This window comes from Cuculus canorus, chromosome 3, assembly GCF_017976375.1.
Source record: "Cuculus canorus isolate bCucCan1 chromosome 3, bCucCan1.pri, whole genome shotgun sequence".
Classification (NCBI taxonomy): Eukaryota; Metazoa; Chordata; class Aves; order Cuculiformes; family Cuculidae; genus Cuculus; species Cuculus canorus.
Genome location: NC_071403.1, coordinates 61,060,661 through 61,086,771, shown reverse-complemented (window position 1 = coordinate 61,086,771; position 26,111 = coordinate 61,060,661). Strand labels below are relative to the sequence as shown.

General features: G+C 40.2%; 1 protein-coding gene across 1 annotated transcript in view; it reads left to right on the top strand.

Moving 5' to 3' along the window:
- Positions 1–14,164, top strand: part of EGLN1 (egl-9 family hypoxia inducible factor 1) — a 36,412-nt gene extending 22,248 nt beyond the window's left edge. The window contains exons 2-5 of the mRNA XM_009562150.2: positions 5,526–5,645; positions 8,619–8,755; positions 10,172–10,239; positions 12,283–14,164. Coding sequence (XP_009560445.2) covers positions 5,526–5,645; positions 8,619–8,755; positions 10,172–10,239; positions 12,283–12,347 — 390 coding nt within the window. The 3' untranslated portion in view covers positions 12,348–14,164. The remainder of the gene's footprint in view (positions 1–5,525; positions 5,646–8,618; positions 8,756–10,171; positions 10,240–12,282) is intronic.
- Positions 14,165–26,111: the final 11,947 nt, after the last annotated feature.

Sequence of the window (26,111 nt, the reverse complement as noted above, 5' to 3'; positions counted from 1 at the left end):
AGCGATGTAGTAAAAGTATTCCTCTGTTGTGCCAAACTTTTGATGGTATGTTATGTTGCTTGATTCTGCTTGCTTATGAAATGCCAAGTCTAACAAAGCAAGTAGAAATCTTGTATTGGCCATCGCACTGCGAGGTCTGGGTAGGAGCGAGATAGATCAGGCTATCATTGGTTTCTGAACTCCCTAGAAGTTCGTGGAAGATATAATCCATGTACGTAGCCGTGTGCTGATTCTATTTATAGTGTAAGCAGCTACATCAGCTCTCAGTTTTTCCTCTCTCCCTTTCTGTCTGAGTTCATTTTTCATCTCTGATCTCAGTTCAGTTTGCCTTCCCTGTGCCAGCTCAAGAGCAGCTTTGCCAAGCCTACTTTCTTGTTAAAACTTCTACTGCTACCTTCAGCAGCCACAGGAGAGGAGTGACCCATGCTTGTTGTCCTTGCTTTCAGTTATTTTTTCCTAGAAGAGCAGCTTACTCTTTGCTTGCCAGGAGATGACCCAAATAGCTGGTATTTGAAGTAGTTGCTGGTTTTGGCATTGGTTGTTTTTTTGTTGTGGGGTTTTTGTTTTTTGGTTTTTTTTTTGTTGGTTTTTTTTTTCAGTCTGCAGCTTGCAATTGAAAGTAATAGCTCATACTCCTTTGCCAACAGACAAATTGAATAGCTGTAGCGGTAACTTAGTGTTAGCAGAGAGGGCTTAAAGAGGAATAATTCAAGCTGCTTCAATGTGTCAGTGTCTTCTCTATGTTAGCTTCTAACTCAAATGTACAAATTCCGATTCTCTACTGGGGACATGTGAACTACTGTGCTTTTTAATTTTTAAGCCCATAAGTAATCATTTGCAGATTCTCTGGTTAATGGTGATTGCAAGGCATGGATTTTTGGTGAGGAAATCTTTGCAGGGGCTAGTATTTCTCTCGAGCTCTTCTAGTTTGTGTTGACTTGTGTGAAAACTTGGCTCTCTAGCCTTGCTTACTAGATTGTGGAGGAAAACACCAAAAATTTTTACTCTGTTGAAATGTATGGAAATACTTGGATTAGCTGTGTCCCAGATAGTTTATTTTACCCCTTTCAGCTTCCTCTGTTTTGAGTAAGGCTGACTGGATTTTCTCTCCACTGGTATGTTTTCTGTTGCAAGTTTCCATCTCTGCTAGTGAAAAACTACTCAAGGTAGTTCCAATACAGTCTTTTTTAACTGCAATGTGATTGTTATTTTGTACACTTCGTGAAAAATCTTAGACTGAAGTGTGCTTAGATAGAGAGATATTTCCTCAGGGTTCCTTGAGGGATGAACGAATTCTTGAACAAGAAATACTTCACAGATGGACCAAACAGGGACAGATCAGATTTTTTTCCTTTTCTTTGGTTCTTCATTCCGGTGGTATGTGGTTTTTTTTCTTTGAATAATCTGTCAGATGACCCATGCCAGGGTTTTACAGTGAAGTCTTTGTGAGAGCATTTGATAAATTTTAGTAGGAAGTCATTGGTCTTGCGTTTAGACATCTTGTTTTGCTCACTGAGATTTGCAGTTCCTTCAGCAAATGGCAAAAGTGTCATCTCTGTGACTGATGCAGCTTTCTTTAATCTGAGCTAAACAATAAAGTTATTTTACATTAATAAATTAATATGACAGAACACACGCTCTCTCTGCATTTTGTATTTGTGGTTTGGGGATTCCCCTCCACCCAAGGAATTTTGCATTGTCATGTAACTAGTGTTTTTCCCTCCTTCCAAAGAGTTTGCTATTATTGCTTCCTTGTTTTCAAGGAATAGTACCTAAACTTGCAAGTATCCAGCTGTGACAGGAATAGAGATGATAGAAGAAAAACTTCAGTCTGTTTACCTGCAAGTCTTCCGTCTTTATATATGGGTGAGGCTGAAATACTTCTCTGTGAAAGAAGGTTGAGGCTGCTCCCAAATGAAAGCACATTTTCAGCTGCGTCGATTTGCTGTGACTCCCAGGGTTGAGAGTCTTAGATGATGCCTCTTTACATAGTGAACAAAACCATAGGGACTATAGATTATTCCCTCTGATGTTACCTTCATACATTTACTTCTTGAATAGAATAATGGCTGACACACTAAGGATGCCAATGCTTACCAAAAAATCTGTGGTTTCAATTAGTTCTTCTTGTTGCTTTGGGTTGATGGCCTAAAAGTGAATTTTCCAGAGTTGAACAGTTGCAAGTAGAACATCTGTAGGTGAATGAGTGATCAGGAGCTGCTTAAATGTGTGAGGACTTTGGTTTGACAGACACAAGTCGGGCAGGGTTTCATTCTTTCTCTATTACTCATGGATTCCAGGGAGTATCTTAGGACAGGGCTCATGTGCTAGGCATGAGTGCTCAGACTAAAAGAGAATGCTGTTGGGTTAAAGGAGGTTAACATTAAAAGCATTTGCTAAGGAATCCTGTGGGTGAACAAATTCAGTGTATGACTTAAATATATTCTTCGCAGAAATTAAGATTACTGAGTGCTTAAAAACTGTAATGCCCTGAAAGCACAGCACGGGAAAGCTCTTTATCTATTCAACAAATGCAGGTAATGCCTTGGATTGAATTAATTGATTACTTTTATGGGACAACTGATGAGACAGGTAGTTCTTTGTTCTGGACAGCTAACAACTTTGTTCATACTCTGAAATGTTAAGGAATCTTGGTCGTGCTGGGCTCAAATGCCTGGCTCTCTCAGCTGCCATTAACAGTGTTTACAAAAAAAATAAAGCTGCAACCCCAATATTCTCTCTGCTGGCATACATGTATTTGCTTGCTTATTTCTACACAAAATGTTAAAACAACAACAAAAGTATGACAATTATTTACCTCGGTCACTTTTTTGTCCTTTCCATGTGGGTAATCTTGCAGTATGTGACAGTTTGACAGGAACTCATTTCATATAATTTCACAAAGCAATATATTTCCCATATCCTGTAAATTGTTAAGTTTTGTGACTTTCCTTATTATAGTTCAATTGAGGAGAGGGAATTGCCACACTAACTGACAAAAGCAGTATATATTAAGCTACACTGATCAGTTTGCAAATTGTTTGCTTTCCAGTTCACCATTGAAGGCTGAGTCATTTTTACAGTTAAAACAAATACGTATTAGATAAGTTATCGCAGCAAACCTGTTTCTCGTCTCATGTCGTTGAAGATAGTAGAAATTTTGGGCTCTAAAGTCAAAACCAGGAGCTTTGTCAAAGAGTGGACAGTATTTTGGATGCACTGTGTGAAACGCTTTTGACATTAAGTATGTTCTTCATGTGAAGTTGATGACAACTGGTGTTTCCCCAGACTTCTAAAAAGTGCTGCTGGTCCTTATTTTCTTCAGCAACGTTGATGTTAAAGACTCCTTTCTTGATTTTGCTTCAGCAAAGAGAACAAGTACTCATTTCAGTACCTTATAAGGGAAACTATAGCAATAGGATGCAAATTTATGCTTCTCTAACTGCAAAATCATCTTTTTGAGGAACAGATAGCAACCAAATGTGCCCTTGGAAAAAACCCTGTATTGGCTAGTGAGGCCTGGGAACTGTCCTGAACTTTCAACAGTAGTTTTTTAGCTCAGTAACATATTTTTAGGTCATAGACTGAGATCTGAAAAGGTCTCCAGGCATGTACAATGCCTTGTGATTTCAGTAAGAATTGACACCTCTCTTGCTACTCTTTCGTAATGTTTTCTTCATTCTGATTGAGTTTTAACAGCTGTTTCATGCAGCTGTTGAGCAACAAGTAATGTCAAGGTTTAATTTACATTTACTTCTTAGCAAAACCTTTTAATTAAAACTTCCCTGTTGTTAGGAATACTGTTACAGGATTGGACCTGCATCTGCTTTTCAGCACTGTTTGTGCTCCTTGAGAGCTTGATATGGTTTATGTGGTATATGGGACTTTTTTCAAAAAGGTTGGTTTTCAGTGGAAACGGAACATCTTCCTCTTCCAGCCTGGCTTTGCTTTTGTTTTGTTTCTTTTTTCCTCTCTAAGAAAGGAAATTACAGAACCCCCATTACATTATTTGGTGCCTTTAATTCACTGTTTTGATTTTTGTGGGTTTATTTTCCTGCAGCAAAACTGGGATGTAATATCTTTGCCAAATATTAGGTCACAGTACTTGATACACATAATACATTTGCATAATATAAGACCTGTAATGATGACTATGCTATGATTATTGTAAAGGGACTGAGAAGCTGAAGTGCCTAATCTCAGAACTAGAAGTATAGTTGGATTTTGTACTTTTGAGTACTTTTCATGTAGCGTGGTCACTTCCCATCTTGTGTGAATGAAGTTTGGCTTAATTTTAATTTTTTTCTAATAACCACGGCGCTACTACTTGGCAAATACTGTGATTCTGATTTCTGCCTAGAAAGATTTCTTCTTCCCTTAGTAGAGTGTATGTATGGAAATAAGGATTTTATAATGTTTGCTGCTACAATGAAGTGTATTCTGCTTCCAAGTGATATACAAATATTTGAGTAATCAAACTGCGAGTACTTTAAGTTATTTCTTACCCTACTCAAAGCACAGTTTTGAGTAAGTGATGCAGACTGAGTAAAGCTTTATTTTTTAACATCTTAAAAAGTGGGGGGGAAACTTAATTTATCAGTATAAGGGGGAAAAAATGCATTGAACCAGATGATTTGAAGTACTTTTAATCTGATGGGTTACATTTTCACAGTTAGCACTTTATTGGGAAAACTAGTTTTGATATTTTATGTAAGAGGTGAAAGAGGTCTGTCTTTAAATTCTAATTTAATAAGGCTAAATCTGGGCAGGAATGATTGCATCTAAGAGTTCTTTTGTTTTCTTTTGCTAAGGAGCAGATATTGATTGAGGCTAATAGTTTATTGGATTGCTGACAAACTCACATTTTTGCTTTTCTTTTAAAGTCATGTTACAACTTTTTGCAGCCAAGATGTTGTCACTGTAGAAATTTGAGAACCGAGGTGGCAGTGGATGACTTGGCCTAGACGACTTTGTTCTGATCTCTTTAAAGGTCACTGAAATGATCACTGTTTCCAACAAATGCATAAAAATACGGGAATGCTGTACAACAAACTGGCCATGTGAACTGATGGCTTCTCAAGCTAATCGTACCATCCATTTGCAAGATGATCAGTTTGTTTTGCACACACATCTGCATGTCTGAAGATGCAGAAACTAAACCACATTCTAGGGTTTTTTTAAGTCAGCTGAGCTAAGTGCAGCATGGGAAGTTAAATATACTACTGTCCTGGGAATTGTTTGTCAGAAGATTATTGCAGATTGTTGTTTGGTGGCTTTTCAATTTCTCACTTCTTGACTAAAAAGTATGTTTTTGTTGTACACACAGGCTTGTTTTAACAAAGGTTCAAAGACCAGTTTTTTACTAGAAGGAAAACACAGATAAAATATTGCTTTTGCCATTATTTCTAATTTATTTTTTCTGTTGCTTGTGAATGAATTACATAAAAATGAATAGGGATAAAATGTAGACTTCTTCCACATACACAGATAATAATTAATTATTGTGTTTGATTCTTTTACTCTAGGCTATGGTGGCTTGTTATCCAGGCAATGGAACAGGATACGTGCGCCATGTTGATAATCCAAATAGAGACGGAAGATGTGTTACATGTATATATTACCTTAATAAAGACTGGGATGCCAAGGTATGCAACAATATCTTTCTACAACTTCTTCTTACATATACTTGCTGATGCACCTTTGCTACAGGTCTTTGTTCATGTCCTGATTTCTGTGTATTAGCTGTGTTTTACATCATTAATTGTGGGTATCTTTTGCCCCGATTCTGTTCTTAGTGAGAGCAGATATATGTAATGCGTTTATCTTCAAGGTTCTGAATGATGTCAGCAAGATCTCCTTGACAGAGACATTAAAGGAAAACTGTGTGTTTTTCATTTATGTTTCAGTGTCTGCTGTTATCCAACCTTCATAAGTATCTAATTATGAACCTTATTGTGCGTTCTGATAAACACACACACATACAGAGTAAATAAAGAATACTTGAAAGTTGACTGTTTTTAGTTAATTGCTCTATTCATGTTGAAAATCTTGAGTTTACTGTTTGTGTGACTAGATTACTTAATTGAATATGCTCTGCAAAGGGATCTTAACAAGCTGGACCCCTGGACTGAAGCCAATGGCATGAGGTTCAACAAGGCCAAATGCCGGATCCTGCACTTGGGGCACAACAACCCTATGCAGTGCTACAGACTGGGGGAAGAGTGGCTGGAGAGCTGCACGGAGGAGAAGGACCTGGGGATAATGGTTGACAGCCAACTGAACATGAGCCAGCAGTGTGCCCAGGTGGCCAAGAAGGCCAATGGCACCTTGGCTTGTATCAGAAATGGTGTGACCAGCACGTCCAGGGAGGTTATTCTCCCTCTGTACTCGGCACTGGTGAGGCCGCACCTTGAGTACTGTGTTCAGTTCTGGGCCTCTCACCACAAGAAGGATGTTGAGGCTCTGGAGCGTGACCAGGGAAGAGCAACGAAGCTGGTGAAGGGGCTGGAGAACAAGTCTTACAAGGAGCGGCTGAGAGAGCTGGGGTTGTTTAGCCTGGAGAAGAGGAGGCTGAGGGGAGACCTTATTACTCTCTGCAACTACCTGAAAGGAGGTTGTGGACAGGAGGGAGCTGGCCTCTTCTCCCAAGTGACAGGGGACAGGACAAGGGGGAATGGCCTGAAGCTCCGCCAGGGGAGGTTCAGGCTGGACATCAGGAAAACATTTTTCACGGAAAGAGTCATTGGGCACTGGAACAGGCTGCCCAGGGAGGTGGTTGAGTCACCATCACTGGAGGTGTTTAAGGAACAGGTTGATGAAGTGCTTAGGGATATGGTTTAAGGGATTGTTAGACTCTATGATCCAGTGGGTCCTTTCCAACATGGTGATTTTATGATTCTATGATTCTATATAAAGAAAGATTCTGTAGCTTGGGAGCAGTTGCAAATAAGCCAAGTGTAACAATTATTGTTATATAAGGTAGTTCAAAGCAGCACAATTCTTTATATTGCTGTTTATATGGGGGAGATAGAATAGATAATTATTTAAAAAACATTCAAGTTGGCCAAATGTTTAATACCAGTGACTCTGTAGAAGTAGTGACTATGGTAAAGTAACTTTTTAATAAGGATTATCCTAGAGATTCAGTGGGATTAGGTAGATTAGGAAAAATGGGTGTAGCTAACTGGCTGTGTTGAAAGCATGAGAGTAATGCAAAGACAGCTTTGTTTATTCCTTGATTGCTCTGCAGTTAGCTATGGAGAAGTTTATTTTCATTGTATATGGCAAAAAAATTATGAAGCTACTGATATTTCTGTCATACTTAGGAAGTAGCCTGTGGAAGAACACGTAAGAACTAAGATTCGTGAATTGGGTGCATCAGATATGGGTAACACAGGTTGCAGCTGAGAGTTTTTCTTTGTTTTCTTAAGTATCTTCCATTTCTTTTAAGAGCTGGATGAAAACTGATACTTGCATAAAACTGGTAGATTGGAAAGCGGAGTCAGAAATGGATGCACTTGAAGCTTCTGTTTCTGATTTGCTCTTTAAAATATCAAATTACTAGTCTTTTTGCAGTGATGGCATGTTCACATATAAGTTTACTGAACATCTTAAAATGCAGCTTTGGGGGTATTTTTAGTTGATTTACAGTTTCTCTCCTGGAAACAAATGAATACTTACCAGAGTGTATAAGTCAAGCAAATTGAATTTTCACAATAACTGAAAAAAACTTACTAGCTGGATATTTTAATTTATGAACAGATGTATTCTAGTTCCTGCAAAATCTGTTTTAAATTGTAATTTAATAAATTGCCAAGTATATTGGTCAGCAAAGAAAGAAGCTCAAACATTCTGTAGGAGAACAGGTGGATCTAAATTATCACTTCTTGTTTGCTGATTCAGATCACAATTAAAAAACAGTCATTATATTAATTTACGTTGTTTAGTACTTGCACTATGGTGGCCATCTATAGTTAGGTTTAACATCATCAGTACCATCAGTAGAAATTAGTTAGTCTGACTTAAAAATAATTAATCCCACTTACTTGTGCTGTTTTCTAGGCATGCCTAGGTAGGTCCAGCTGTTTTTTAAAGCCTAGAAGAGATCTGAATTGACCAGAAGTAATATATATTCAAGCTTTAGTTTGAAGTTCCCTTGTATTTCCTCATCTTAATTACAGAAACATGAAATAAACTTGTGCTGTCAAATGAAATAATATCTTTAATGGGAAAGAGTGAAATGTGGATGTGAAATTCAATGCGTTTCTTAACCATATTGGCATTTTTTTAGCCACCTGTGTAGTATTAGTCCGTCTTTTTTGCAAGTAGGTAATGCAGCTAAAAAACAACCAATTGAAACCTACAGCTTTTTTCTTAAACATGAATGAAGGCTTCATATTTGTAAGCATTCTGAAAATACATGGTCAAAAATGTATAAAATGTTGTGTTACATAAAACGTATCAGGCAAAAAGCCCTAGGCTCATAATTTCTATAGCATCTGATAAAGGCTTTTATTCTGGTTCCAAGTGTTTGAAATATTTTCAAATGTAGCATTCAGTACTTTTAAATACAATGAAACACTGTTTTTAAGCGCTGGTTTCAAATACTTAATTTGTAGGTAAGTGGAGGCATCCTTCGGATATTTCCAGAAGGTAAAGCGCAATTTGCCGATATTGAACCCAAATTTGATAGACTGCTATTCTTCTGGTCTGATCGCCGCAACCCTCATGAAGTACAGCCAGCATTTGCTACAAGGTAGGACTAGTGGATTCTATATATTGCATGATGACTGTTTTTATCAAGACATGAGTGAATCCTAATGAGAAATGATCCCAAGTCTTTCCACATACTCTTCACATTGCACTATCATGAAAAGGGTTTTTTTTTTTTTTACTGATTGGTTAGGGTTCTGCTGTGCTGCTGAGTTTGTACCAATGTCTGATCTCTTATTTTGGAGAAAACATCCTTTTGAGTGGGTAGTAGGGAGGACTGGAAACACCAGAAGCTTCTGAGGGTGTACTTGGCAGAACTGGGTGGGAGCATGCAGAACCATGAACAGACCCCACCTTAGCGAAGGGATGTTGTCTTCGTTATTTCTGTCTAATGGCTTTACACTGTGGTCTCTTCCCCTTGTCCTTAGCATCTTACTATGTTACTGGAAGAGTGGCAGGTACTTCGCTTTTATGTGCTCCTTTGTTGAGGCAGAGGAAGTTGTTAAAAGAGTTCACTTTTTCTTCTTTATTCTATGGGTGGCTTAGTTTGGGAATTGAGAGAGGACTGTGTAGCTGAAATGACCATTGATGCACAAGTCTTATCTTTCTCCGGAGTATTAGAGTAGTTGTTCCCATTCTTAGTCACAGAGGGAACTTTATCTCCTTTGCTTCTCAGTGTAGGACAGTGGATGATGCTAAAGGTACGTGCATTCACTGCTCCCACATCTTAAGTGTCATTTCCAGGTAGTGTTAATAGGTGAATCATTGGACTCCTGGATCCAGACCTCCTGTTGGCAACATTGCAACGTGTTTGGATAGGCAGAGCACTGAACATTGACTGGAGCTGTGAAATAACACAAGTACCTTTGCAAGAAGTAACTTGAACTGCCATCAGACTGTCCTCTTACAGCCATTCAGGAGGCTGTGCCACTCTCCCCTCCCGCTTCGTGCTCCTAGCAGAGTCAGAGAGAGAAATGCCGTTTACTAAAGCTTGTGAAAGTCTCTTCTCAATAGCTGGCATTTCATATTTTAAGTCCTATGTGGATAGTGGAAAACAAGAGGAGCTCTATAAAGAGGCAGAGTTAATTTTCCCTTATGGTGAATGTCCAAAAAAAGAGGTTCTTGCAGTGTGACTCGGTGATGGATTTGACTGAGTAAAATAAAAGATGAGGTCATGGTGCAAGGTGTTACGAACAGAGACTATATTATAGGTACTGGGCAAGAGCAGTAATAGCAGCTCATCGGGGAAAAAGAAGTGTAAACTTACAGCATCAGTGTCACTTTCAATTACTCATTCAGACAATATCTACTGATAGAAAAAAAGCCTGCTTACTTTGTGCTTTGTGAATTTTCTTCTGTCAGACTGCAAAAGTATGGTCTCATTTAGGTTTTGTTTTATGTTGTTGACTTTTTTATTTTCTTCATAGTTTAAGAGTTCTTTTTCCATCCATTTCCCTAGGTACGCAATAACAGTGTGGTATTTTGATGCAGATGAAAGAGCACGAGCTAAAGTAAAATATCTAACAGGTAATCTCTTGTTAATATCTTCTGTCTTCATTTTCTCTGGAAGAGTAGCTGAGTAGTCCAGCCTCATCTCCTTTGCCCACCCTATGCACGAAAAGCAGAGAGAAGACAGCATAACTCAAAGTCAGTTTTTTCAGGGAAGGTGATCTAGTGGTTGAGCTGCTAGGCAGTGACTTGGGAAATCCAGGTCAGTGCCTTGTTCTGCCCACACTTCCTCTGAGACCTGAGGCTGCTCAGTAGTTTTATATGGGGGATACAGCTTCTTGCTAGTCTTGTCTCCACAGTAGGTGTGGTGGATAAATACACCAGAGACCTGGAAATAGTTTTGATAAAATATAGTGATTCAACAAGTGAATACAATTTAACTGACTAGTATCTCTGTATCAGAGAAATAAAAGACTAAAATTAAAATCTGGATTCGAAGAATGGAGTTACTTCCTCTGCTTCCAGTTCCACCTATCTAGCAATGTTTTCCTTTTCTGGCTTCTCCCTCAAGAGGAAGTTGATCTAATCTTCCTGTTCAAATTAGCATTATAAGGAGAAATGGTCTAGGACTTCTGTCATGCTTGTAATTGCTATCACAATTTTGTTTGTCACAGTAGTTTAAAAATAAACCAAAATCGGGCGTACCACAGGTGCACATAAAACACAAGGCCAGTTTCACCACAGTTTCATCAAATGCTCCAAAATCAATTATTTTGAAGACATGCCATTCATTTTCAAATCAGATTTCTATTCACTGCTAATAGATGTCTGAAGCTGGTAAGTACCACTAGTGCTGGCTGCTGGCTGTGAAAGCTGCAATTTAGTTTGGTTGTCCTGGTGCAGCTTGTGGTGTGGTGTGTTTCAGAAGTAGCAGGGGCAATGCAGCTACTGCCTACCTTGCCAGGAAACACAGGGAGCTGTTCTGCTCTGACTGGCCAGGCTGTTCCACTGCTTGGTGGTGCATGCCAGCGAGGCACTTCCCAGGCGGACAGGAATGCCTGTTAATGCATGCCTGGTCTCTGCAGGAAGCCTCTCTGTCAGTGTAAGTCAGACTTGATGTCACACGTATGACCACACAACTCCTTGCCGTATCAGAGCAATTTTGGTTGTATCCCCGCAGCTTTGGCTGTGGCTCTGTCAGAGAGTGTGCAGGGATGTGCTTCCCTCACCCCCAGCTCACCTCCCTCTCCAGTGTTCCCCTGAACTGCAGGCACTGAAGGAAGGCAGGCTGGGTTGGAGAGTTTCTTTAAATCTCTATATTGGTTTGCCCTGTAATTGATTTATATTATCACATTGTTCTGATTCCAATTTCATTTGCAATCAAAATTTGGTTGTTTGCTCTTTATCTGTACCAAGAATTGTGCAAGATGCTTTTTATTTTCTGCTGATATTGAAATATAAAATTATAGAAGAAAATGTCATAAAATAGAAAATTGTTCATTTGGGCTTAGTTTCAGTCTAACTAAAGCCACGGGTAATGTGTGATTTATTTTTTTTTCTTGAATATGGGATACTGTGACTGTTGATATTTTCATAGTCAAACACTTTTAGTGGTACCTGAAGGTCGACTTCTAGAGAAAAGGACAGAAGAGGTGTGTATTTGTTCTGTTTGTTTGTTAGCAGCGGGTCAAATGTAGTGTTACGTTTTAAAAATCTGTTTCTTTTTCTGGGTATCTACCTTTTTACTCTGGATATTCTGATCCAGACTAATGGACAATAGCCTTAGATTCTCAGTTGGCCTTTCATAGAGCTTACCTTTGTAAAGACTGAGATGATGCACTTCAGAACCGCGCGTATGATATGAAGCATCCTGTGTTCTACTTGAGCAGCCAACTAAAAAGCCTGGTTTTGGAGATGATGAGTAACCATAGCTTGCTAATTTTACAGAACACAGGATACAGAGCATATATACAAAACATCTATCTTAATAGATCATTCGTACTGGATAATCTTTGGAATACTCTCTTAAAACTAATATGGAAAGTCATGTAGCAAATCTGTAGACTATGCATTGATAAATATTGAAAAATAATACTGATTTCCTTTTCATGTTTTTTTCAGGTGAAAAAGGTGTGAGGGTTGAACTTAATAAACCTTCTGATTCAGTTGGGAAAGACGTTTTATAAGCCTTTGATTTAGCAGCTCCCCTTGCTATTCTCCCTGATAAATCTTGATGCTATCTATTAACTTTTGAATGTGAATAACAAGATAAAGGAAAATCAACAACAAACCAACATTTTAATAAAGAAGCAAACAGTGTTTCAATGTTGCATCAAATAGAAGATTCTTTGACTGCTGAAGCATTGTACTATGTGATTGTGACTCCAGGCCTGTGACTGCTTATGTGAAGAAGATAAGCAATCAGTAAGAAACAGCATATGCATCTGGACATAAATAAGTGCCCTACATAGAATTTGTCCATCCTTATATTTTGCCAGACCTGTCATTCAGCTGAATCCAATTCATCTCTCCCTTTTTTTATATGGTAAAAATTTGAATTTTGGGTAATTTTTGTATGACCAGGTACAGTTTATCAAAATCGAGTCTTAAAAAAAAAGAAAAACTGAAAAAAAAATGCAGTATTCCTCAAAATAACATGGATCTATTTTTGTAAAACTGTTCATACTGTTCTCCTTTGCCATGAAAGACCTAATCTAATGTAAGGGTTGCCAGTAACTGAAATCACTTTAATTTTCTTTACACCTTAAGTCAGAAAAGGAGCACTTTAATTACCAGCTAAAAAATCTGATTGTTTTATATCATATCTCACACTAATCTTAACTTATAAAGATTGCTGCTGTATTGGTTTTTTTTTTTTTTTTTTACTATATCCTCTTGAACCTTATTAACAGAAGCAAATCAGTATCTCACTATTAGTAACATTCAGTTTGTGGTTTTATATGTTGAATCCACAGAGGGGAGGTTTCTGCCTCTTTGTCTTTTTGGTTTGTTTTTGTTCTGGGTTTTTTTGGGGACTGGGGGAATGTTCTTTTTTTAAGTGACTGGCACTAAGTGAACTTGACACTATCAGTTGCTGTCATTGGCTTTGGGAACTTAGTAAATACCATCAAGCAACAAGAGTATTCAAGGGCTTTCCTAGGCTATTAGAGGTACCCAGAACCTCCTTATGTACTTGACAAAAAATTTTGAGCTTTCTCCCTTTTCTGAAGAATACTCGCCACCTTCCTTTCCTTTGTATATAAGTTAATAGAAAATCTAAAATTCACTTTTAAAACGTCCTTTTCAAATGTTGGTGTCCCATGCAGTCTACCAATTGACACCTTGATCTATTATATAGTATCAAGGAGATGGTCAGCATACAGAAGCTGAAGTGCATCACTGCAGGCTTCTTGTGCAATGCATCTTTAGGTTTTCACAGTGCTGAAGGATTTCCCCAAAAAGGCATTGCCCTTTGATCAATACTGAGGTATATCTTTAGTAAGAAAACCTTTATTTTCTTTTTAAATTGTTTTCATTTTATTGAGGAGAGGGGACATCACAAAATAGAAGTGATATGTGCAGAAACTTTGATATTCTTATTTTTAAGAAATTAATGTTTTGGACACACAATTTTCTTTCTTTTATTTTTTTTTTTCTTTCCTGAGCTTTAAAAGCTTGATAAAACAAAAACAAACCTATAAAAGTCAGCATTCCTATTTACAGGAGTCTAGGGGTTGGTCAGCATACCTGCTGCAGTTTTCTATCTGTCCCTTATTTCCTTACTTAGCCAAAACAATGTGAGTGTACAGAAATATTTCTGTATATATTACAACTTGTGACAATTTTAGCATCTGTATAGTTTGTATTCAATTAGAGGCCTTTTCTATGGAAAGCTCAGTAATTTTTTATTAAAAAGATTACTATTGTTCATGTAAAACATGAAAAAGCTAATTGTTTAGTAACAAACTGACAGAATGGGGGAAAAAAATTGGTATATTATTTAGGAGAACCAACAGAAATCCCAGTTTTGTTTTGATTTGCTTTTCCGTTTTTGGAGTAAGTTCTTGCCCTTTACAGTTCTCTTCCTCTTTCCTCTTTTCTTCCCGGAAAAACAGACAGGATACCTTTACTGTAAGTGCCTCTGCCAACCTGGCCAGGGAGTGCAAATCTCCACTACTGTCTGGTCTGCAGTGCATTTAGGCTACCAATGAAACAAGCAAAAAAGCCACCTCTTCTACTTCATCTTCTTTAATACTACTTTGAACAGAAGTTTGGTTGGTTTTGATTTAGAAATGTAAGCATAAGCCTTTAAACTCATTTCAATCCCTCTGTAATTCAAACTTCTGCAGTTACATGGCGTATCAAATTCTAATCACACTGTAGGTTTGCGCTTGCCAGACAGGTTTAAAAAGTGCTTAATTTCTCACTCCATGTAAGTCATTACAATAGGGTCAACAAGTCAGGTCAGCCATTTCTTTGGTGTCGTTTAGAAACTGTTCATTTCATGTCGGTTGAATATTCAGTCTTGAGCATCACCAAGCAGGTCCTTGTTTTAAGACTATTTTTAAAACTGTCTTATGATCTCTATGTGTCTAGTCCTGGTTAAAGATAAAGCTTCATAATGCTATTTTTATTCATGATGTTAGCCGGCTGTAAAATATGAGACCTTTATCAGTAGCAGGCAAAGAAATTCAGGATTCATTTACAGGTTGCCTATAAAGTTGTGTAATTTGAAAAGCAGTGTTCATTATGAAAGAGCTCTCAAGTTGCTTGTAAAGCTAATCTAATTAAAAAAGATGATGTATAAAGGTTCTTGAAAACTATGTGGTTATTTGTAATCTTTCTAGCTTTTAAAACTACTCCATAGCAACTAATTTATAAATGCTCCCTCATAAAGGGGGCATGTGGATTATTCTTTTTTGAGGGAGTGGTGTATTCCCTTGTGGTTTTGTCGTTGGTGGGTCTTTTTGTGTGTGTCTTGTTGTGTTTAAAAAAAAGAAAAAAGAATCGGAGCTATTTCTGCTCTGGAGAAGGATCTGGGTTTTTTTTTTTTTTTAAGACGCTCTACCTGGGTATGGTGATCATATTCCTGATGATTTTGTCCCTCAGAGACAACACCAAGTTTAGGCTGACTGGAGAGTGATGATCAACATAGAGGCAGCTCTAGGTTTTTCACTATTTTCTGACAGGTACCTGAGGTGCAAAATGAAAGTCCCCTTCAGACAAAATTTATAAGGTTTAATGGCAGCTCTTCAGTTTTACGTGGCTCCCAGTGAGTAATGAGGCCTTTGAAGATGGCAGAAGAATGGTAGAGTCTACAGATGCCAGCCTATACAAGATGACATGCAATTTCCCTAACCTTTTTGATGAGCTTTGTAATAGCTATACAGTAATCAAGGAAACACCTGTGCTTCTGCTGTTGCTCTTGCGAAGCCCTGCTGTGTGTGCTTGTCTGTCTCTTGCTGTGCTGGTTCAGGAGGAGTTTCCTGGGTCTCTGGATGAGTCTGACAGCCTTAGTCCACCTTCCATGGTACTTGGGTACCTGTTGTGCTCAATTCTGCTCCAAGGTGGTATTTCTTGCCAGTGTAGTAGCTTGAAATCCAAGTGCAGCAGCACTGAGCTGGTCCCAAAGTGCATTGAGGCATTTTCCATGCTTCAGTGCTCCATAACTTCTTACACGTTCTCTTGAAATATCCTCTTCCTTATCTTTGGGAAAAATATCCCTTTCTCCATTGAACAATGAAGTTTTTCTAGCACTTGCATCCATTTTTATTTAATTAACACACTGTTGTGCACAATATGCAGGGGCATTTTATTGCATGGCAAAGTCAAACACTGCACCAGGAAAAGATGAAGACTCTTTTTTGCGTCTTTCTGAAAAGAAAGATATTTGCAGATCTTGGAGGAAGCTACCTGACAGCCTATGTCTTATGTAAAATATGTGGCTGTGCTGACCACTTTAAGGTCAAGAGTGGAAAGATCATATCTCTTAAGTCACGGTGGTATGTATAATCAGACTGGAAAGTACCATTTTTCTGCCTGCTGAATGCTTTGAAGAACGAGAGAGACTGCTAAGTGACAATAGCAAACTTCAGAGTCTCAAAACCCCTGAAAGTCTAGCAAGTGTGCCTTGCCTGCAGGCAGATAAACAGATCACTGCGTGCACTTGCACATACATAGCGGGAATTGGAGTACTGAGCAGCAAAGACTGAAGAAATTCATGGGACTTAATTGAGTTTGGATCTTATTTGCTTTTTTTTTGCTGGGGGTCTGGTGGGGCTGAGGGTTTGCAGGTATGTATCTACAGAAACTTGAGTCTCCCATACTCAGCTTTCATATATAAAATACTACCTTAAGTTTTTTTTTTGCAAATGTAAAGTTAACCTTGAATGTAAGTAATTACTGCAAATACATTGAAGCCTGTTGGCAGTGTTGCACCGTGGGAGCTGTTCACTCTGGAGCGTCTGCTGAAACTGAGTTGCCTGACCATGTCTGATGGTTCAAGGTCCTCTGTCCTACAAGGCAAAACCAGTTCCAGAGAATTTGCTCTGTTGACTTTTGCTACCTCTTACTTGGTTCCATCAAGCTTTACCCTGTAGCTTTGGAGGTAAGTGAATATACAGTACATTTGTCCATTTCAGGAAATAAGAAAAAGACCCCATAGCTTCCAAATGGATGAGCCAGGTACAAAGAGCTGGCTCTAAAAAGTGGAAGTGGCAGATGAGATGCAAATCACCAGCCCACTGGGAATAGACTGAAGTCTTTAGCAGGACGGGGTGGAGGGAATGAGTTGAATAGAAATGATCAAGTAAGACAGGAAGAGATTGATGCAGGACACCCAAGATAAAACGTGTGGAGTAAGAATGAGGAATATGGGAGGTGCTAAGTGAAAACATCCTATAGGTGTCGGATTTGTGGAGGAGCATGAAGTCTGAAGAGACAGTACACAGTGTTTGCCTTGCATAAAACAATTGTTAATGTGTCCCGTTCGCCTTTCTCTTCAAGGATGTGTGTTGCGGAATGGCATATTTTTTATTTCCGAAGATTAAAGATTTGTAACTTTTTGCTTAAACAAGGAGCTTGTTTTGTAGTATGTCTTTCAATTATGAGCTCTTGGACTTCATGAGATTCCCCCCACCCCCCTTATTAAATGTGCAGCTCAGGATTAAATTTCCTATTGGTAAATTTCTGTTAGTAATAGTATATGGGTTCTTCTGGAGAATTTACTATAACCAGCTTGTATAACATTGTGATAAATGCTGGAAAACGAGTCCAGCTCATTTGGCTTTACAAGCTGAAGACCATCATCTTCATATGGCAAAAAGTTTGCAGGGCATGCCTCACATCTGTGTGGGGAGGGATGTAAGATAGATGGACTGACAGCTTGCCAGCACCACACATAGGGGACTCACTGCTTCAAAGCAGTGTATAAACTGAAAACTCGTTAGTTTTCAAATGCATTTGGGGATGTGGAGTAAAATTAATCTCTGAATATTCACTGTGTGGAACCGATGTTCTTTGTGAGCCTGTCTATATGTTGGTGTGGTTGGTCAGGGTGGAACCAGTTTCTCTCCTGGGTTCATTTGAAGAGCTGTTGTTCAATTTTATTTTTGCTTTTATTTAAAAGATATATCCAGAGTAACTAAAAATGCAGAGATTTGAATCCTACTCGCAAACAGATAAGCCCAATACCTGCATATTTTATTGGATTGTGAGCTGGTATTTCACTATGTAAGGAAAGCAAGGGTGAAACAAAGCCAAGCAAAAAAAAAAAAAAAGATTAGCTCTATCATAAGGCAAGTCACTTAAGTTGTAAATCTTATATAAATATCTTGCATAAGTTTGTGTATGTAAATAAGCTTTAAAAAGTTCTTAATAAAGATTGCATTATGGCAGAGGACACAGTGGCAGCTCTAAGAAAGGTAAGGAAACTAGAATTTTGGAGGCTAATTAATTATTGTTGCTATATTGAGAAGCTGTGGTAACCTTGAGAATCTGTTGCAATTCTGAGAATTTTTTTCATACTGTGAAGGTGGGATTATGTGTGTCCAAAAACCAAAAAAAAATCCCACAACCAAAACCAAACACTTCACCAGCAACTATCACCCCTAACCCCATCAAATCTTAGCTGTTGGGGGAGTGCAGTACTTTCGGTTACTGGAACAGAAAGATATTTCAGAAGACTTGTTTTCATTTGAGCATTTGGCAGTATAGTTTAGATCAAGTAAAACATATTTCTCCCAGGAAAATAAGATTTGTAGGTACCACTAGTATTTGGCAAAGGGAAGAGGGGCTATGGGTAATAACCAAATCTGTTTTCTGAGATTAGAGTCCAACTGATGATGTTACCAATAGCAAAGAGCAAGGTTTGAGCTGTCAGATTGAGCATATATATTTTCCTTTCACTTCCCCTTCCCCAGCCACAACATAATAATAACTGATGTGGTACTGGGCACGTGTTCTGTGCAGTCGTATATTAAATGAACAAGTGAAAGTTAACTTTATAAGTTAACTCTCTGGTCGTAATTTTTTGTTACATATAGCACTCTTTAATTGAATGTAGGTAGTAATTTCTAAACTTTGATTACTTTTATTTTTCCCCACCTGCACTATAGGAATATTTTGTTTTATAAAACCCCTCTTTATTTAAAGTGGCACAAGTAGGAAACAACCACTTAGAGTTAAGAGTTGCTGCAACTTCACAACCGTGCAATGCTATGTGATGACATAACTGGGGCTGGCATGTATTTTACGGTAAAAAACAAGGCTTGCACAAATCCGGGAAAAGTGGCAGGCTGCAGGGGGATTTTGCGGGATCTACACAGCCTGTGACTCAGGGGAGCGGGGGTGTAGAAACGCCTGGGGAGCCGGGGGACAGCTGGAAGAAGGAGGGAGGGACAGGGTCCCCCTGGTGTCCTTACCGGGATAAAGCCTCACCGTGGGAGCAGAAAAACGTGTCCTTCGTGTCCTAGACACCACAAGAGACAAGCCGTTCTGGTCTAGCCAGAGGATGCTGTGCTGCACGAACAAAAATTCTTTTAGCTTGTAGCAATGAAAGGACATGCAGTTCGTCTGGGAAGCTTTTCTTTGTTGATTATGATGGTATAAGCCCTTATATAGGTACTCATAAGGCAGCTTTACCTAGGACTAAATGAAGAAGTAGGGGAAGCAGGAGCTGGTTTCTTACATCTCCAGTAGGTTTGCAAATTTGCTCTCATTTTCTCAGGCAAGAGTGCACAGAGAACAAGAGCTCTGCTTCCTCAGCACCTTCCCTTGCCATTTCTGCTCCTGCACACATAGGGAGGCCTCCGCTGCTCCTTTGCTAACCCATCACTTTTGCATCCTTCCAGGCTGCATTAGCTCCCTTAGTACTGTCCTACGTCAGCCCAAAGTGCAGGCTTTTGTGCTACACCCCTTATGTGGGTGGTAGATGAAATTATTAAATACTTGTTGGAGGAAAATATTTGGGGTTTTATCTCCAAGATGAAGGCTGGCAGCAGCCTGGTGCCTGCCCTTTCAGGTGGTCAGGTGCCTTTGCTGAGAGTTGTGAAAAAATGCCTAGTGAGGGGTAGCTATCAAGTCACAGGCAGCAGTGTAGCCTCTGGCTGCTGCTGCTACCTGCCTTGAACTGGTATTGTTTGACAAAAGCTCAGTGCAGCAAGCTGCTGTCTGTCTCCAGGAAGCAAACTCACCAGAAACTGCTGAGGGTGCAGCTCCTCTTTTGGCAGAGGTGGTGGGGTTAGACACGACACAGCTAAATCGTGGCCCTTCATGGGACATACCCCCCAGCTGGCACTGAATTCAGTGTATCAAACCATGCTAGCATCACCCAGAAGCAATTTCATGCCAAGCTTGGGTAGTCTTTCTGTTGAAGAAAGGAAAGAGAGACGTACAAGGAGACTGGAAACTGGCGCAGGATTCACCTACAGGTCATCTACTTGTCAATCTGTCTGTATCACTCCAACACAAATCCACGGCAACATGTGAGAAAACACTTGGTGCTAGAATCAACCCATCATATAATAACCTAAAGCTGAGTGAGTGTGTGTACCCAATAGCAGAGACCTCCAATGTCCCTTCCTGAGGAAGTCAAGACTATTTCCCTCAATAGCTGCTGCAGAGTGGTCACAGATGGACCACAAATCTATGTGTAGTTCAGCACCTGCTGTGCTAAGGGTGCAAAGTGTTAATTTAGTGTAGGAGCACTCCACAAGAGTCCTAAGGGAAGGTAATATTTCTGGAGCCTGTAAAAGGATCAAGAGGAAGGCCGTATTAAGACAGCTTTAGGTGTTTTCCTTCACCCTTGAGTCTCCTCGTTCCTTCAGTGGATGCTCATGTCCATAATGCCTTGCAAAAAGTTCCAAAGCCTTGGCATCACTTACCACTCGGGATGTGTGTCTGCTTTGACAAAACTGCATTTCAAGACCTGAGCATCAGCACACATGTCATCAGTAAAACCTCTCGGGTGGTGTCCTCTTAGCTCTGCCAAATTGCCTAGGAAATGTTTCTAGCTAGCTTGAATAGTCTTATGGGGGTTTTAGTGCCTGAAATGCCTCCTATTTCCTGTCATCAGATGCTTTTCCTGCTTTCTAAATCTCTTATAGGTACATTCAAAGTTAATCACAACTAAGCTTTAATTCATATCATCTGTAAGGCTGATAATCCTTCTACTCCCTACTGTGTGGCTTGGCGAGGAAGCAGCAATTAAAAACTACCTTCCCAGGCCAGGCCGTGAGAAGCGGTGACCCAGCTACCTGCTTCTCCACCTGGCTTGGTAGGGCAGAGCGCTCTCGTACCTGTCTTTGTGTCATGGCATGTGACCAGCTCCTGCCTGATGCATGGGATGGAGAACTTCTGCCTGGTTGGTGGCAGTGATGAGAGCTGTCCATGCCAAACCTTGAAAGGAGAGGAAGAAACGTGCAGCTGGGAATAAAATGACGGTTAAGAGATAGTGTGAGCACTCTTGGGCTGTGCCAGCACAAGGGTAAGCAGATCGTTCTTTACTGCCTTCAGCTGTAACTTCATTCTGTCCTGCAGTGCTCATGGGGCTGTTTGGCAGAAACCCGGGGCTGTTTGGCAGAAACCCAGGGCTGCAGAGGTCGAAAGGGACGATGGTGTGGTCCAGCCCTTCTGCCCAGAGCAGGATCACCCAGAGCCAGCTGCCTAGGACCATGTCTAGTTGAGGCTTGAATATCTTCTCAGATGGAGACTCCACAACCTCTCCAGGCAACCTGTTCCTGTGTTCAACCACCGTCACTGTAATGAAATTGTTTCCTACGGCTAAATTAAATTTCCTCTACAGGTACTGCTAAATGCAAAGCTGAAGACTAATCCAAACAATTCTTAGCAACATATCCTGCAGAAGACAGCAGATCTGAGACTGAAGTCCCCTACTCCTAGCTTTCCATACGTGCCTTGGTAGAGCAACTGTCCTTTCCGAAGGCCCCAGGGTGTTCTGTCCTCAGACAACTCTTCCCTTTGGACACGTTTCTCTTTGCCATTTGCTGCCAGAACAGTCCTGACTTTATACTGTATCCTTCCACTGCTGTGTTATCTGGAACAGCCCGTGCCAAATTGTGTGGTCCTGTCACACACCAGGGAGTTTGTCTTGCTGTTGGTTGAAAAATAGCTGCAAGATGTGCTGTGCGCTAAAAATAACACGGCCCCTACGAGTCTTGGGAGTAATGCCTGTAAAATAGCAAGTGTGTGCTGGGTTATGCACTAGGCAGGCCAAAACTGTTAGACTTGGTACACTGCGCTCAAAATGAAAAGGCATGAAAAAGTAAATTGCTCTGGTCAAATAATTTCTTGCTTCTGAGAAGTGCTGCTCTACAGCTGAACAAAATGGCCGGTGTAGGACAAGGTCTGACGGGCAGTAGAAAAACCCAAAGTACAGAACGATTGCTTAAGGGGGATGTGTTGGAACTTGTCGGCCACAGACCTTGGATAAGCTAAAACCAAGAACTTCCCTCAAGAAAAGAAGAACAAGGAGTAACGGCTATGTGGGCTACGTGCAAATGGCATAGCAACCATCGAGATAGGAGGAAATATTGTTACTGTCTAAAGAAGCTAATGTCCTGCAAAAAAGAGTAGATATCTGTAGCTATGCAGCAATGCCAAATATTAGCTCATACAGCAATGGACTATGTGGTCTTGTTAACCAATCTGTGATCACCACATTTAGTGTAAGAACCAATCAGCGTGTAACGCGTCACTTGTAAGTCACTTATAACTAGTATAAATATATGCTAAGAATACAATAAAATAGACATCTTGCTTGCATCAGGCTGTGTCCCATCTCCATCGCGGCAGGCTGGTGCTTCCTCAAGCCATGTGTGGGAGGTGTGGGCAGCCTGCATCTCACCATGCACCGCTTGCAGGCAAGTGCTGCAGAGGCTCTGCCTGCTTCTGCAGGTGGGCATCCTCCAAGCAAGCCACGTGCACAGCTCTTTTGCTTTGTGCCTCTCAAAACATAGTCCATATCCTCCTGGTGAATCAAAATCTACTTACAAACAGGTACCAGGACACCCACTGAATGGATCCTTCTGGAAAGAAAATGAGGGGGGAACAGGTATAAACTGGAGAGGGGCAGATTTAGGCTTGACATAAGGAAGAATTTGTTCACAATGAGAGTGCTGAGGCACTGGCACAGGTTGCCCAGGGAAGCTGTGGCTGCCCCATCCCTGGAGGTGTTCAAGGCCAGGTTGGATGGGGCCTTGGGCAGCCTGGTCTAGTGGGAGGTGTCCCTCCCCATGGCAGGGGGGTTGGAACTGGATGATCTTTAAGGTCCCTTCCAACCCAAACTATTCTGTGATTCTATGATAATTACTGAGAAGCTTCTGGGAAGAGATCAGGGTGTTCAGTGGGAAGGCGATGACAGGGGGTGAAGCAGTGGGGAGGATGTGGACTAAGAGCAGAGAGGCCTTTTGGCTGTTCCTCCCCATCAGTAAGTCACTGAATGAAGGTACTAGAAGAACTTAAAACCCCAACTAAATCATATTTTTGTAGATAAGATACTGTATTGGGACTTGACTGAGCTCTAGTACAACTTTTACCCCAGACTGTGCAAAAAGTGAAAGCACTTGCTGTGAACACACAAATTATAGCCCAGAGATCAATGCTATTTAAAGAAAAATTAAGTATTTACAGCTTTTAAATTAAGCAACGGGGGAGCCAAATATGTAGTTTGTTGGTTTTTTGCTCCTTCAAATACTCTTTGTTACCCAGTTTATGACATACAAGGTCTAAGTTTTTTTGGACAAAAAGCAGATGAAATCATGGAAATGATAGGGGATGGGCTGATAGGATAGGGTCAGCTATTCAGGCCAAGCTGCTGGCCCTTCTTAGAAACTTAATCTAGTCTTAAGGCAGCCTGGCCTGGCAGAAGCTAAAAGGGAACAGAAGGATTAAGGCCGTGGCCATCTCCCTTTTTTAGCTTTCACACCTACAACACAGTACCCTTTCCTCGGTCACACCCTTCCAGCTTCCCAGTTGAGCTAAGGAGCCAGAGATATTTTTTTTTGTTTTATAAAACCCTCTGACTTCCTATAATCTGATCCTGCCTCTCTTGCAGAACTGCGTTGATGCCATATGGTGACAAAAACTACATTTTTCACTGCAATGAATGCAAACGGTGTGGTATGTGTAGACCACAAAAGGATGCCTTTTGGGTTAGCCACTGAATCCTGAACTAGAAACAGGAGCAGCTACTGGCTCATCTTCCAAGTCTCTCTTGCTGCAAACTGAAAAGACACACTCACAGAAAATACAGTTAGGTGTAAATGCTACTTCTCAGGTAGTTGCAGACTTCCATCCCCCCCTCCACACACACACACTTCCCAGTTCCTCCTCCTTTAACTTGTTTTGTGGTCCAGTCAGGGTTCCTGCTGATCCATCTTCAGGCGGGACTGCTGGTGTAGGTGAAATGCGACGCTGCTAATGCTGCACTTTCCGTTCTTTCCTCGAGGATGAAAGCAGTATTCCTTAAGTGCAAGGAGTGCCCCCTAATGGCCCGTTGAAGAATTCCAAAGCTCCAGACAGCCTGGTGTATTGGGTTTTCCATATACACGAGTATATGAAAACACACGCAGTGTACTTCCTACCAGCACCGAAATGGAAGTCTCTTTCATGGCCTGCCCACCCATAAATTGCACTTCAAGGGTAATATAATGTACAGCTTTTAGACTCACATACAAGCAATTGATTCTTTAAGTGCAATAATCCAGATGCAAGAACTTGGGTATTTAATTTGGGGTGTAAAATTTATGCGTGTGGGCTAGCAGGTAAGAAGCAGCTGGTGGTGAGCAGCTGTTTCACTTGTCATGACTGTGTCAGGCAGTAACAATCATATGCTCATGGGGAAATTTAGGTCAGAGGTAACCTCAGGAGGTCACCCGGTCCAACCTTTTAATGGACTTTCAATATAAGGTGGCAAAATGCAACAGCTGATGCCTGGATACTGTGTTCAAGCATGACCAGTTCCAGCAGTGATGAAGCAAAGAGCTGTGATGAAAACTAAAGCAGTCTGTGTCACCTCATCAGTGCTATTAATTGCTCCAACTGATTTAGAAGAGATGTTGACCTGGCTTTTTCTCAAAAACTCAGGGTTTATTCTTTCTTGCTGTTATGCTTCAGTAAAATGTAACTTGCTTTACTTTAAGGGTGTGTAGGGATGCTGTGTGTCTAGAAAATGCAGCAAAACCAAAGGGCACCAGAAGAGCACCCAATAAAAGAAGAAAAATCCTTGCAAGCCATTTATTTACTCTACAGCGCATCTTGCTGCTGCAGCAAGAAAAGTTTGAAGTTCAAACAGTTGCTTTGCATTTCAGGAATTATTAGCTGGTTGTCTAGTTATGACTAAGCCCTCTCTAGCCTTTGATTTTGTAACACGTTACCCACTATCCTTTAGTACTAACACTGGTACAGTGGCAGATAGCGTGGCACAGTGTAAGCCTTTCCGTAGGTTGCTCCAAATGAACAACTTTTAGTTGTTCTCTTGAGAAACATTCCTAGAAAGGAGGATCAGATAACTAATTCCTGCCCAGCCTGAGCAGCACCACCATCCCTGCCTGAGAAGTCTACTTCCACCTAGGCGGAAATAGCCTGCTTATCAGCTTACACATAGGAATTAGCATTGAACTTGCTTTAAGAATACACTTCTCATGTGACATAGATACCCCAAGTGAATACAAATAGTGGTTGGACTACTGGAGGTGGTAAGGCATAGCAGAATGGCACATCATCACTTTTAAGATATGTTATAAAGCAGATTCTTTCTATTAAATACCTTCTTGCAACATACTAATTTATTTTATTAGCCCAGAGAAAAATGTTACTTCAAATTCCTTCAACAGAACTCATCAAGTATTAAGAAAAAATCCTAGATGGTATTTCCCTAAAAAGTAAAGAATACTTGAAAATATTTGACTTTCAAGATTTCTTGCCCAATAACCACTTTCTAGGCAGCTTAAAAGCAGCCTCTCTAATAAAATAGCTAACTAACCCCCATTTAGGTAGTTTAACCTCCAGAAATGCTATCTGAATTGTTCTGAGCGATTCCACTGCAGAATGAGATTGCTTTTGCCTTTAGTTTGCAGAACCATTTGTTGACCTTTCTCATACCTGATTTGTCTCCAAAGTCAAGCATATTAACTTGCTTCTCAGATTTCCAGTCAGGCAACTTATTTTGCAGTTCAGTGAAGTGTGTTTGTTCGAGACTCATTACTGGCTCGTGTTGTTACAGGCGGTATCTAAACTCACTCAGGACAAAGTCAACTGATACAGAAGATGAAATTTGTCACCTTTGACCCAAATTTACCAGAGTATTTTAAAAACATACGGTAGTCACCATTATAATTGTGGGAAGGACACTGTATTAAAAAACAAAATCTCACAGAAACAGCACAGCATTCATAGTAACGTACCCAAAAAAACAAGGCCACGACCTGGTA